The sequence below is a fragment of the Populus trichocarpa genome, chromosome 5, assembly GCF_000002775.5.
Source record: "Populus trichocarpa isolate Nisqually-1 chromosome 5, P.trichocarpa_v4.1, whole genome shotgun sequence".
Taxonomy (NCBI): Eukaryota; Viridiplantae; Streptophyta; class Magnoliopsida; order Malpighiales; family Salicaceae; genus Populus; species Populus trichocarpa.
This window is the reverse complement of record NC_037289.2, coordinates 6016068-6031939: the sequence shown is the minus strand read 5'-3', so window position 1 is coordinate 6031939 and position 15872 is coordinate 6016068. Positions and strand designations below refer to the sequence as shown.

The window sequence follows — 15872 nt, the reverse complement described above, 5'->3', positions numbered from 1 at the left end:
AATTTTATTCATAAAAAAGACATAAATGCATCTTGCACGGATGAATTAATGGTGTAACTTGGACCGACATTTAATCGCAAGTTTCTTATGCCTTAATAAACGGTAACAATCAACGTGGTTTCTTGTGGTGAGGCAAGGCAGAGGCTTCTTATGCCTAAATTAAAGGGGGTTAAAGAAGGTCAAACTTCTCGATTAAGAAAAGGGTCAACAAATCCTTGCAAGACTTGTTTACTTCATTTCATTTACACTCATATTCCTGCAGTAAAGATTATTAAATTATTTTGTTCCCACTTTATACCACGTGTCAACCAATTTTATAGGAAATTAAATGCCATCCCATTATTCTTCCACAATAAAAAAGAAACGTAAAATTAGAAAATAAATCCATTCTCTGGCCCATAAAGAAAAAAACTTTCTTTTTCTATGATCTTAAGATGAAATTTCAATATATCACATCAATTTATCTTAACAGTTATTTTTTAAAGTGATTTTTATTTAAAAATATATTAAATAATATTTTTTTTATTTTTAATATCGGCACATTAATATAATCCAAAAATATAAAAAAATTAATTTATATTTGAACCGCACTTCCAAACAGAAACTAAAGAATTTTTATGATTTGTTTTTTTAATGTAAAATTAGGTTTGCTTAATCATTTATTTTTTTGTATATGCACATCTACAGTTGTTATGGACAAGAAATAAGAAGAATATTTTATATTAATATTCTCCCAATCTTTTTTTTATTTTGTACATGATTATATTTATTAAATCCAGATGAATTTACCAAAAGAATGCAATAAAATTGAGGTTACAATAAAATACTACCCGGTTAAAGGACAGCCATGTGCAAATGTTCCCTTCAGATTTCAAGATATTATATTAGCCTGAAAAGCACATTTTAATTCCATACATACATGTACTGATGTACATATCCCTTCCACGGCAAAAACTCCAGTATTTCCGCCTTTAATTCAATAACATAATAAAAGCCTATAATTTTATTTAAAATCTGATAACGAAAGAAAACGACACGTATCGCATATAAAACCTGTCTTTTCAATTGAGTTTTCAAATAAGTTACTCATCAACTTGCTGCCTGTGTGACAGTGTGGTGGTGTATACGTTGTTTTTCTAAATATTTTTTTTTGTTTTAAAATGTATTAAAGTAGTATTATTTGTTTTGTTTTAAAATATATTAAAGTAATATTTTTTTAAAATATTTTAACATCAACACAATAAAATAATTTAAAAATATAAAAAATAATTTTTTTTCAAAAATATAATTCGACTGTAATGTCAATCACCACCTTAACACATTTTTAAAATTACCAAATTTAGTTATGCTTGTGATATTTAAGTATTTAGTAATATATAGCTTTTAAAAAATTACAACCACAATTTTTCTAAACAAATTCTTATTACGTGTATTAGTAATGTCGTGCATGCATTGGTGTTTCAAAAAATAAAAAATTAATTAAAAATATATCAATTTTAAAAAAAATATTTTACATTAAAACATTAAAAAGTATTTTAAAAAAATATATCAATTTAATAATTTTTTAAAAGAAAAACATGCTAAAAATACTTTAATCTTTTATATAAATCATGCTTATTTAGTATTAGATTGAATCTTTTTTTTTTGTTAAATTTTTAATTTTTTTGTTTTAAATTATTTTTTTAATATTTTTTTGATTTTTTTAATGTATTGATGTTAAAAATAAATTTTAAAAATTAAAATAAAAAAATATTATTTTAATATTTTATAAAATAAAAAATACTTTAAAAAATAATATTTACCAAAATTACGGGCATCCAAAATCCAAATCTAGGTAGTACCATTTCTAATCTATCAAGCCTTGACTAGCAACTGATGTGGCAATTATTACTGGAGTAGGAAAAAAAGAGAGAAGAATATTCCCTTCCTTTCATCATGGCAAGGAAAAAAAAATCTCCATCTCAATATTTTCTTTCTTGAACGATGTTCAATTTTTACCTCAAGTGACCATATTGGGATACACAAATTAAATCGATAAAACAAAATGAAAAATCTTAACTGGTAATATTCAAATTAATCTCTAATAATTCTAAAAAAATATTCATTAATAATTACAAAAAAAAAAGGAAGCAAAACTCAAAGATTCAAGATTTCTAATTCTATGAGATACGTGTGAATCATGAATACTGACTAGATTTTGATTAACATGGCAATTTCATTTAATACACATGATATTTTCGTATGGAATACTGTCTCTAAGGTACGTATTTCATGACCTTGAACAGAAATAAAAACGGAAGGACTGCTTTTATTTTATTTTTTTGTTAATTAATTAAAAATCAGGAGTTGTTTTTTTGGTTTGTAGGTTTTGTCTCTGAAAACGAAAGAAATTAAACCGATGATTTTTAATTCCCTTTATGAAAACAGTCTCTTTCTCTCTCGGTAGAATTTCTTTAAATATTGATGATTTCCCTCAAGGCCAAAAGTCCATTTTTATTACTCACACACTCCCCCCCCCTCTCTCTAAACTCTGAAACTAAATTTTTCGGTTTTTCCGTTTGTTTCCCGGGAGAAGTCTCAATTCCTTCCCGGAAAGCCTCTTTCTTTTCCAGGTACATACCAATTACTTCATTCTGGTCCTTGTAATGATCGGCATGATTGGATTTGTTTGACCTGAATTGCTTTCCTTTTTAGTAATTTTTAGCTTGACTTTTTGATCTGTGATTGAATTTGGTTGGATCTGCTTCAATTTTGTGATTTTGTTTTGCTTCAATTTGGGGTTTTATCCACTGAAATTGAAAATGAGATGATTTAAGTCTCTGGGCTGTTATGATTTTGATCTGTTTTTGTTATGATATTAAACATCGATGACTTTGTCGGGTTCTCTTCAGTACTCTGCTTGATTTAACAGTAAATTTGACGGATATTGGTCTCTTCAGTACTCTGCTTGATTAAGGCACCTTAGTTCAAATGAAATCTAAAATGGTATATATAGTTTTGAGGCAGATCATGATAAAATTTGATGTAATGTAATACTACAGTAGATTTGAGTCGATGCGTGATTTCTTCTTCCATTACATTATGTTGCGTTACGTTTTATTGGACGTATATGACAGCTTGAAATGGCAACATTAGTGTGCTGGATCAGCTGTTAGAAAGAGCATCACGTTGTAGTCGTGGGCTTATTTATGCACACCTTAGTGGTTCCTTCGAATTAACTTGAGAGAAAAAAATTTGTAAAGCGACCACCTTATTCATTGAGTGTTTGGATTGGAAACTCCAAATGGGGTCTCAATCCAAAAACCTATAGTTCATGGATTAATATAGGGGTGTCCATGAAAATGTTTTCGATAACTCACGGAGGCTCTGTACATTTTAGCTGTAATTGAATGACTAATTTGATTCACATCATTTCTTTGGATAGTTGTGGGGTGCTCACACATTCGTTTTGCATTTTTTTGTCATCTACAATTTGCAGTTTCAGTTCAAACTACTGGTTTCCATTCTTATGCTATTATGTCATGGCATAACTAATTAATTTTTCTCTTTTTTTTCCTTGTGCACAGATACTGCACATAGCTTTTAACCTTCCAATTATAGTATTTTCTCTCATGAAGAGCAGCCAGTGAAGATTTTGCTGATAATTGGAAGTCATAGAAGAAAATGTCTTCAACCAAGGCTGATAGGAAGGCGGCTGATGATGCAGCCTCATGGCTGTTCAATGTTGTCACATCTGTTGGAATCATCCTGGTCAATAAGGCCCTGATGGCTACATATGGTTTTAGTTTTGGTATGCTCCTTGTGACAATCTACCCAAAATATTTTGTCATTGTCTGACTTTTGCTTTATCAAACTGATTGCATATTTTGTAGTTTAAGCCAAGTGCTCAGGACAAGGCTTTCTGGTCTTGGTCTTGGTCTTGGCCATGCTTTCTTTAGAATGCATAGCATTATATTCTTATTAGTCTCAAAGAAGGTAGAATGAACGCATGCATGTATCATTTGTGCAGGGATAGGAAGCCAGGCATCACTATATCATTTCTGCTGGCTACTATTAAATAACTGTATTTGAATTTATACTGGATTCCTGTGCTTTATTACCTACTTTAAGTGAGTTTTGTTGTAAAATGTAATACCATCATGTGGACCTAATCTGGGATAAATGTTAAAATCGCACTTGTTTACTTACTTTGTTCATAATTAATAATTTCCTGAACATAAGAATGGAGTCCAGTCAAGCAATCAAGTTGCTCACATTGTGCATTTGTGCCGCAATTCCACCTATTAGTAAATGCACACATAGAATTGAACATATTTTTACCAGTTTCTAGTATTGTGCATAATACAGCTTAAGACTTCTAAAAAAAATAATTAAGTTATTTATATATATATAAAAAAAAAACGATGATTAAGTTAATAACAGCATAATCTTCTGTACTCACTGATTTATTCCAGTTCATTTAACTAATCATTGAAATCAGATTGAACATTGTTTATTTCCTGTGGTTCAAGTTGTAAAACTGGAAAATTCACTTGGATCCATTCCTTATGAAATATGAAGAACTTAATTATGAATTTCACCATGGAGTGAGGAGAATGCAGAGCTCCTGAGAACTTCAATTTTTGCGTCAAGCCTGATTTTTTAATTTAATGCTTTCTTGCAGCTACAACATTAACTGGTCTGCATTTTGCCACAACAACATTGTTAACTGTTGTTCTTAGGTGGCTGGGTTATATCCAGCCTTCCCATCTACCACTGCCTGATCTTCTGAAGTTCGTTTTGTTTGCAAACTGTTCTATTGTTGGAATGAATGTGAGTTTGATGTGGAACTCGGTTGGATTTTATCAGGTCAGTTTCAAAGTATTTCTACCTGTTTGTTTGTTCTTTACTGTGTCAATTTTAGAAGTTACAATTTTACATTATTTTTTTATAATTTATTGTCAGATCGCAAAGCTGAGTATGATCCCAGTATCTTGTTTTCTGGAAGTTGTCTTGGACAATGTGCGGTATTCAAGGGACACAAAGCTTAGCATATTAGTAGTTCTCCTTGGTGTGGCAGTGTGTACTGTTACGGATGTGAGTGTTAATGCCAAAGGGTTTATAGCTGCTGTAATAGCAGTTTGGAGCACTTCCCTGCAGCAGTATGTAAGTAACTCTGTTTTGAACAACGTTATTGCATATGATTGGCATTAAAAGCTGAAATTGGCTTTGAGTGCTAAATTCAAAATTGATTCTACGACAAGACAAGTACAGGTTCCTCTAACATGTACATTTCCTTTCATATTTATGAGGATATATTTAACTGCATTCATTAGATAAATTAGTCAATTTAGAACAAGTTTTTAACCTGCACCATCTTATGCTAATACGGGTGCAGTTGGGGCATGTTAATTGTCATGGTAACTTCCAGTACAGAGTGTTTTAGGTGTTGTTGATTCTTCCAAATCTTAGTTTCTGTCCATTTCTAATCTTTGTTTGCATACTATATTTTGTTAAACATTGTTGGGATTTCACATTCTGCAGTATGTACACTTTCTTCAACGGAGGTATTCTCTAGGATCTTTCAACTTATTGGGGCACACTGCTCCTGCACAAGCTGCATCTTTGCTGTTAGTAGGGCCCTTTTTGGACTATTGGTTGACAAACAATAGAGTTGATTCCTATGCCTACAGTATCACATCCATTGTAAGTTGTCTTTATGTTTTCTGGTTTTGAAATGGTATTTGAGTTGTGCTTTAATTTCATAAATTTTCTCTGAAATTGAGAGCTTTAAGAGGACCCACAGAGGGTTCGAGCCAATGCTTGATTACGACAAGACCATGAAAAGAGCAACTCATGTATGCCTTTAAACAGTGGCCGAGTATATGCTTATAACATTGTTTCCCCAAAAGGAAAGTGTAAGCATCTAGCTTATACCCAGATAAGTACTATGTGGAATGACAATGGGTTATGATAGGTCAAGTTGAGGATGGTTTAAACTGGCATCGGGACTCAATTTAATAATGGAGCCCGAAGGGAAAATATTGGTGTTTGGGCTGAATACATAACAATCTTAATGATACAATGATAATTTTGTTGCGTGTAAGCAATATGGTGAAGTGCCTTTTAAGGAAAGAAAATGAACGTCTTGTAATCCCTGACAATAGAAACAGCATGGAGGAATGTTCTATGTCTTGGAGGAATGTTTTTTGTCTTCACACTTGAACTGTACAAGTTGATACTTCTAGTTATGACATTCCTGTTATTTTTAGAAAACATGAGAAAGGCACTCACCTTCTAGTTTTTGAATGTTATTTTTGATATAATGTGGTATAATAGATCTAATGTGGTGTAGCAACATCTATTCATGTCCTATACATTTAGGTTGTGGATTTGGCGTGATTGTGTTTTGGATATTAAATGATTGCATAGATACTTGTTTTGTGGATACTAAAGTATACCTTGCTGAATGCTTGCTATTTAACTGTTATGGTTATGTTCAAAAGCTCAGTAGTCTGACTAGCTTTTCAAGATGAATGGGTGCTTGTGGCCGGTTGTTTTTACTTAAAATGATTTGACTTGCTCTTTGTTTCCTACAGTTGTTCATACTCCTGTCGTGCAGCATCGCAGTAGGGACAAACCTCAGCCAATTCATTTGCATTGGCAGGTTTAGTGCTGTGTCATTCCAAGTGCTTGGACATATGAAGACAATTCTTGTCCTGATCTTGGGATTTATTTTATTTGGGAAAGAGGGTCTCAATCTTCATGTAGTTATAGGTATGATCATTGCAGTAATAGGAATGATCTGGTATGGCAATGCCTCATCTAAGCCCGGAGGGAAGGAGCGTCGTAGCCTATCAATGAATGGCAACAAACCACAAAAACATGATGTGTTACCAGAATCCACCGAGGTGGATGAGAAGGTTTAGGGTTTCAGTCAAAGGTTGGAAAAGAAAAGAGGAAGCGGACACGGGTGCACTCAGCATTTTATATCAGCTGATTTCAGGAACTCTTTACACATGGAGATCATAGTCCTTGACTAAATTTTTTTCATCATAGATTGTTTTCTTGTTCTTAAATTAATTCAGGTAAAGGATGCTGTCGAGTGGGATGCTAACTCCCCAAAGTTACGTTGTCCACAATCATCTGCTATAGTAATTTATTTCCTTTGATATAATCAAGCTTGCACCCTCCTTTTGGTCTCTCTTTTGTGCATCTATGCTGTAGACTCGCATACCACATTCACCCTTGAACCACAGAAGCAGATATTGATACACTGTCAATAGTTAACCTTGATGCTAATTCTTCTAAACCTGTGGTTGCTGGTTAATACTAAAAATAAGAGATATTGATACCTGGTGCACATGTGCACGTGCTTGAACGATATTGTGATGGGTTTGGTGGCTCTTGGTTTGTCAGGATTGGGAGAGATCCCTTCTTGTGTTTAGACTGTTTGCATTTAAAGCTTTGGTTATGGATGCTTGGCAAAGTGATGACCAGGAGAGCAAATTCTGGCAACGGATTTGTAGGCAGACCATGATTTGACATCAAGTTTCCTATTATAGAATAATGGAATTGTTAATGATTGGATTGGGTGCATCTTTCAATAGTAGTAGTGACAGGACACTCCTCCTGTTAATTGTCTGGCCCTAGCTAATCATCTTTTTATGGCTTTTATGTTTGGCATCATAAATATATATATATATATATATATATATATATATATATATATATATAAGTGCTCAGCCTAAACACTACGAATCAAGAGTTAATTTAATCTGAAATATAAAAGTGAAGGGGTGATTTTGCCCACCCTTTCAAAATTACTAAGCTTTGTATAGGGAGTAAAATAATCTTATTTAAATTGTCAAAAAATTATTGATAAATTAGACGGGGTAATAAGATGTTTACATATTTATTGTAAAATTACTTAATTATCATATAAATGATACATTTGCCTTTAAATGTCAAACTTTATAGGTTTGGTCAAGTATCTTTTCATATTGGGTTTTCTTTTAATAATGTGGTTTTTGGAGGAGTTGTTCGGTAATTGACTTGGTATAAATATTATTAAGAAAAAATTGGCTTGCACGCACTAGCTTGTGAAATGTTTTCGTGCCCTTTGTGCATCATATGGGATACCATGCGGTGATCATACGGTGGCTTCCATGACAGTGTTAGATTAGTCTTAACTTCCTCTCTGTCCAGGTTCAGCGTGTGTTCCAAATGGATGTTAGTTTGGTGCGTGCAATTCTTTTTTTTTCCCTCTTTCCTCATTGATTTCCGTCTTGCAAAAAATAAAAGCAACCTTTCATTTTGTTATTTCTTCTCATTAATCTGTTGGAAATTAAGTTTTTTAATTGAACTCGAGTTTAGAATTTCAGTGAATGCGAATTTGGAAGATTAATTCAGGTTTATGAAATTCGAATGAGTTTACTTATTTTTTTATTTTTCTTTTTTTAAGCTCATATTTTTTTAGATTTATCCTTTAACATTTATTTAATTGAATATTGGACCCCGTTATTTTTTTTATTTTGCTTTCTATAAGATTTTTCACTAATTTTGATAATGATCTGAGTTATCCCGAGTCTTTTAATTTATCGTTTTCTGTTTAATTTAGCTTTTTTTATAAATTTTGTTGTGAAATTAAATTAAATTAAATTATAAAATATAAGCATGAGATGTTCATCTCATGATATTTTAATTAGTTTTCTTTCTGTTTTGTTGCTCTAACGATGCGTGTGACTTTTCTTGGTGTTAACATTGAACATTTCACAATGACGTTTAAATTGTCTTGGTAATCTATTTACGATGTTTTTTTAAAATCATATTATTAAATTAACCGAGTTAATTGAACCAGTTAAGTAAATAATATGGATCTCATATTTTTCTTTCTTATTTAAAAACATTGGCATTAACTTAATATTTTTTTATGTCAAGAAAAATTTTACCTAGTTTGCACCATAGCGCAATCTAACTAGTCAATCACCTCCCATGTAAAAACAGCATAAAGAAATAAATGATTAAAAAAATTATTCTGCATCCCTAGATAATACAAGGAGAGGTTCCTTTGACCTAAACTCAAATTGTTAAGAAATATAAATTGTCAATCAAATAATTAAAGGTATTAAATATAGTGTTTTTTTACTTATTTGATTTTGTTTTTAATTACAAAGCTTTTTTTAATCATGATAATTAACTTTTTGACTGAATAGTTAATGATATCCAAAATCCCAGCACAACTGCCTGTCATGTCTTGTCAAAAACCTTTTCTTTTCCAAATCCCATACTGTGCTAGTAATTATCCTGGTTTTTCGTCTTCAAGCCTTCCTCGAAAAATTAGAAGATGACAAAGAGTCGACGAATTGGTGAGCTTTTCTATGCTAACTTCCTCGCATTATTTTGTTAGCACAAAAGATGCCTGTGTGCGACAAACTTCTAGCTCTAGGTCAAGATTTAGAAGGCTGAGGAAATCTGAGTAAAATGGGCCTTCTGTCCATTCTCATTACGCTTGAGGGATCTCTCTCTCTCTCTCGCATTCATACCAGAAGAATTCTGGTAGGGTCGCTCTGTTTCGGAGTCATCTTCTCTCCCGTGCGGCATTGGTTTCTTTTCTTTTTTCTTTTTACAATCTCATCTTTCTTTTGTACTTCTCATATCTGAAGCAAAGAAAGACCAAGAAGATTGTTGCAATTCTACGAGAAGGTATTGCATTCATACCAAAATAAAAATTGTTTTATTAGAAAGAAATTCTAATTTTTTTATTAAAAAAAATTAGAAAACACCGAGATAATCGGGAAACACTAAGATTTCTACAAGTGCTCGTGACCCAAAGCTCTTTATGATCAAATAGATTGAATTTATTCACGTTCGGGTCTAAGTTAAATTTATTAAGTTTGGGTTCAAATTAAATTAAATACTTTGTCCAAATATATTTAATGGTTTTTACTTTAATATCCTTCAAACTAAAGGTGTTTTAAGTGATTTATATATCAATTTTTTCTAAAATATCATTTGGATAAAGGATATTTGAGATAAATTGCATATGTCTTGTCTATAACTACACAACAAAATCAATAAATCAAACACGACAAGCATACAAGCATAGAAGACAGAAAAGAGAAGAAACAAGTAAAGACTAAAATTCAGGCACAAATGCTTAGAAAGTTCTCTCAAAGAAATTCAAATAAAATCAAGAAAGTTAGGGATCAAAATCATTTCCTTCATTCAAATCAAACCAATGAAACAAATGATCACAATCATTTTTTCAACAAATTAAATCAAGTTAAGATCTCACATGGTTAAAGTTTTATGACCGTTAATAAGAGAATTTGTAATTTTAAGATCTGACCGTTAATAAAAAAAATTTATATATGTAAAGAGCACCTCAAAAGAGTTTCCACTTTTTCTTATAATTAAATTTTCTATTGTAATTTTGACACCATTTTTAATATATTTTTAATATGCGAATTTTTGTGTGTATATATTGTTTTTCAAATTCTCTACTATGAAAATAAGGATATTTTTTTATTCATCTAGTTTATTTTTAATATTTTCAATTTAAGTTAAGCCAGACCCTTATTTCTAGTTTTTTAAAATCTTATATTTTAGTAAAATCATTTCCTTAATTTTCTATGAAAATATGATTTGAATTTCACTTTCCCTATATACTCTTATAAATTATGCTTTTCATGTAGTTTTCATATTCAATAACAGTTTACATACTTCACAAAGTATTTTATTTGAATTTTTTTGTTTGATTAGAAATGTAAAGTGTAATTTATAAAATTACAGAGAGAAAGTAAAATTTAAATCAAACTACAAAAGAATTTTTGTGATTATCCGTTTAGTTTTTTTATATAGAAAATTGTTATTTAGTGTTTAATTTGAATAAAGAGAGAGCCAGCTCAATTAAAAAAATATATTTCTTCTATGTTTCTTAATATTTTTAAAAGAGCAACACTCTTTTTTTAATTATTTTTTTTAAAAAAAATTGAATTGCTTCAAAACAATGTCGTTTATAATTTTTAGACTAATAGTTAAAGTTCGACAACATGCTTTAATTTATCCAAAAAAATAATAATTTAAGGATGCAGTAGAACAAATTGGCAGTTGAGGTCTTATTTTGCCACAATCCTAATAGTTTAGGGGTAAAATATACTATTACACCAAAACTAATATGTTTATTGAAGAGATAAATGCACTATGAGTACACTAACTTTACACTATTTTTCAATTGAATACATGAAATTTATTTTTTCTTTGTTTTAGCACATCGATTTTTTCAAAATATTCAATCAAGTACTCCTGTCCACCTCACATTATTATTTTTTATTTGATCATGCTTCATTGCCTTGACATGTCAATCAGTATATGAACTTTAATCCTTTTCATTTGGATATGTCAATGTTTTTTTATTATTCCAACCAAGCACTTTAGTTATTTTTTTTTATAATCTTATATGGATTTGTTTGTTAAAATTACCCTCTAAAATAACGCTATTCTCAATAAATAAAAATAGTTTAAATCAAAATAAATTATTCTAACAAATTAAAAATAAATCCTCTTAAAATGTAAAACCTTTTCATCAATTGTGAGCCATTTACATACCAACTAAAAAGTGTTTTATATTTAATTAAACCTAACATTGATAATATTTAATTGTATCAATGGTAGGTTTAATTAATTATAAAATATTTTTTTAGTTATTTTGATGATTCACCATTGATGAAAAGAGTTTATGTATTAAGAGGATTTATTTTAATTTAAAATATTTTAATTTATTAATTAAGAATAACCGTATTTAAAAAACCCACATTAAAAAATAAAAGATCAACTAAAGAACTTGATTAACATAATAAAAAAACTGGTTTATTAAAATAAAAAATATTTAGAGTTTATATACTTAATTGAAATAAAATAATTGGAGTTCCAATAGCGAGAAAATGACTGGTCATCAAATAAAAAAAATTAACATAAGGTGGATAGAAATACTTCATAGATTTTTTTAAAATAAAAATAAATCATAACCGGGAAGATCAGCGGGAATAGTAGAACTCGTGATCTAGTTATGTACAGGGTTAGAGGAACTCAACAGTGACAGGTAGGCCAAGCTGTCGGTGACCAAAATGGTCAAAATGATTGATGGTGCGTATCACACACGCTCTCTTCTCCTCTCTACGACAGTCATCGGTACACGTCAGCACAAACTGGACACTGGCACGTGTTGATTGCAGCTCTGTGGGTCCAACGTCCCGCATCATCATAATCCTCATCAAGGAAACCCCATCTCTTAATTTTCAGTGCCCATCCAAGTTTTTCCTTTTATTATTTTTTTTTTTTTTGGAATAGTAGGACCCACTTCGAGGATATGATAGTATTTGATGGGCCCCATTTACCTAGAGAGAGATGGTGACAGCCAGAATTTCTTTCTTTCTTCCAAGTAACTGTTATATTACTTTGTCCTTCTTTATCCTCTTTCCGTACTTTCTGGCCCCTTAAAACATGTACACTCGCTCTGACTGTGCTACACGTGGCAAGAATCTTGTCTGGATCTGATGATGTGCATGGACACAGAATCATTTGCCGTAAAATATACGTGTCACGACTATGACGCGAGTAGTCAGATTTACACAATCGAAGGACTTTTGTAAGACACATAAAAAAAAGTAAGAGATACACGTCGTTAACAAGATTCACTTTTGGATGAAAGATCCAAATAACTGTAAAAACTGATTTCCAATTCATACTTGGGGAATTACTTTTTCACATATGCTTTTTGCTTCTTCCACGCTATACTTTCACTTCAAATATTCAGCTACATAGAAGTGCCTCTATGCTCAGGAAAAATATATGTGTGTGTATTTTCCAACAATATCTATTTTTTTTTATCTCTCCAGAATGACACAGATTAATGTCATACATTATAAGGTGTAGCTCTTTCTGGGGGTTGAAAGTGAATAAACTTTTATTTTCAATTATAAATTAAAGGTTTTTAAACCAGAACAAATCATATGTGTCTCCTTTTCTACTAAGAAAGGGAAAACATTCCAAGACAAGGATTAAAAAAACAGGATATTATTGATGAAGAATCTATTAAAAAAAAAGGGGGGATAAAAAGCATCATTGTGAGGCTTGATTTGAAGATTTACTTAAAAATTAATTGGATACTAGGTATCAAATTAATTATGATTAGTTATTTTTATTAAAATAATATTTTTTTATTGATACTGACTTGATAAGAATTTAACCGAGTTTAGTAGAGTCAAATTAGTTAATATTTGTTCTAATTCAATTCAAAACTAGTTTTTTCAAATTAATATATCATGTTATACGAAGTTTAACACTTGATGGATAAAAAAATTACCCATTTACTTATGTTATGGATGGAGAGTACTAGTGAGAAAATAAAATAGCAAGGAAATAAGAAATTTTCTGATTCTAAGTAACTAGAAATTATTATCCTATTTAATATGAAGATTTTTTTTTTTTTAAAAAAAAAAAAACGACTGGAATGATGTTAGGGAAGATCAGTGTTCCTTTGAGACATACGACACATTGATTTACTCACGTCTCTGAAGGAAAGCACCTGGGATTTTCTTTATTACGGAAATACCCTGAGAGATTAGCACAAGCCTTGGAAACAACCAGGGGTATTTTAGATAACTTCAATCAACAGAGTGCTAGATTTACTGCGAGACAGACTAGATACTGACGCAGACAGCAACAACTGATAATTCGTTTGTCCCTCCAAGTACAATACGTCACTCATTTTTTCACCAGTGAAATCTAGACCGTTGGAAAACAAACTGACGGTCACGATCAAGGGAGGCTTGTGGGATCCTTAACTCCAATACTGACCTTAGCCCCACGACAAAGCTGCAGAGCGTGTAGTACACTGAGATACTATATATAGTCAGAGGGGAGGACGGACTTGACGAGGCCAAAATGTGGACACTGCATTTGGTACTGGAATTCCAGCATTATGTCTTCAGGTCTCTGGTGCGGATAGCAAGAAAATAAATTAAAGATATGATTTATATATAAATTTCCCATCACGTGAAAGAATTTTAGTCTTTTATTACTTTACAGTTCATTTAACAATGTGATCAATTTTAATAAAGGTTGGTGGTGCATGGTATTTTAAAAAAAATCAAAAATCACTTCCACTCCAATAATATTTAGGCTAAACCCCAAAAACCGAGGTAACCATCACAAGCTCTTTTAATTTAATAGAGAGGTTCTCATATTAAACATTTTTAAATTCATTACACATTTTATCTCAATTATACCGCACATTATTTTCCTTATTTATCTATTAATTTAAGCATTGAAAAATCATCTATTCCATGATGAACTTATATTTCGAGGAATGATAAAGTTTATAACAAAGCTCAATTCAAGTCCATACATCTTGATACAGGTAAGATGCATTATGTTATATCATTATAATTGTTATACTATTTAATTTATAAATATTTCAAAAGATAATGAATTTTTAATATTTTCCTATGATGATTTTATAAAGCCTACGATGAGTCCACTAAATCATGATTTAAAACCATAACATAAGTTTTTATATTCAAACCATATCATAATTTTTTTCAAGAGATGACAGCATATTTATATCAATTAAATTAGTTTTATTCGTAAAAATATTTAAAATCTAAACTTCAACATGAAAACAATCTTTTCATATAAAATACACAATATTTTTCAACTTATATTGTAAATGCATTCCATGAAGGAAAAAAAAAGGGTGGCGGGGAGATTTTGGAACAAAAAGAAAAGAAAAGAAAAGAAAAGAAAAGGCATGTATGATGTATCGAGCGGTCACGCGCCGGAAAAGGAGAGCAGAGGAGACAATAGAAGTAACCTGGGTTTGGTGTAGTTTTTTTTTAGTGACACGAGGGGCAATAGCAGTCAGTCTCCGAGGCCCGTCCTTACCATTATGACGGGATAAAAAAAAAAAAAAAAAAAAAAAGAAGAAGCTCCAGCTGTCTAGCATTTTGATTTCAGTCCTTCTTGTTACATTTTTTACAAGGAAAAATTAATATTAATGAAAACTGAAAACAACGGCTCTTGCAAAGAGTAATTTCATAAGAAGAAAAATGTTGTGCAGTGTCTCAACGTCACAAGGTTATTTATTTAGAAGTTTCGTTTTCAATCAATTCAGCCAATTTAAATCATTTAATGATTTTTTATCATTCTATTTACTCAATTTTGTGTGTGAAATAAAATTAGAATATATATATATATATATATATATATATATTAAAAAAGAAGAATAAAAACATATAGTTGGGGATAAAATTAGATAGATGATTGCATTTGACAAGCCCACAACTAAGTGAAAGAAGGGAAAAAAAATAGAAATAATTTTAGGCGTGATTATGGACCCAATTAAAAAGTAATCAAGGAAAATAAATTTAATTTTGCTTTAATTAAAAGAGGTGGTTTAAGGACTAAACTGGATAAGAAGAACAAATTAAAAGGTTCAATTAATTCAATCAATTAAAGGGTCTTTTAACATTTTTTTTTTGTTAATTGCAGGTTTGATTGGGGTGATAACATAATTTAATATTTAGATAATATTTTTAAATTTTAAAAAATTATTGGTATGTTGAGATTGCCACGCATTTTAGATAGCACGTGTGGCAACTCCTGGCGATAAAAAATAAACTTTCGTTTTATAATTTTATTCCTCACTATTTCATCTTTTATTATAAGTGGTGTGCGTCGGTAAAAAAAACAAGCAAAGCTGTTTTAATTTTAATTAATTTTGTTATTTATTTATCATGACTGTTTTTTATTTTATTTTTTTAACTCCATTTAAATATTTAAATATTATTTTTTTATAAAAAAAAAATCATGAAGTGTAAACACTGAGTCCA

General features: G+C 30.5%; 1 protein-coding gene across 1 annotated transcript; it reads left to right on the top strand.

The window, feature by feature from the left end:
• Positions 1–2338: 2338 nt before the first annotated feature.
• LOC7486348 (UDP-rhamnose/UDP-galactose transporter 4) lies at positions 2339–7156 on the top strand. Its single transcript, XM_002307105.4, has 6 exons — positions 2339–2612; positions 3567–3790; positions 4664–4848; positions 4945–5145; positions 5524–5685; positions 6579–7156. The coding sequence occupies exons 2-6, from the start codon at positions 3664–3666 to the stop codon at positions 6906–6908; spliced, it is 1005 nt and encodes a 334-aa protein (XP_002307141.1). The 5' UTR covers positions 2339–2612; positions 3567–3663; the 3' UTR covers positions 6909–7156.
• Positions 7157–15872: the final 8716 nt, after the last annotated feature.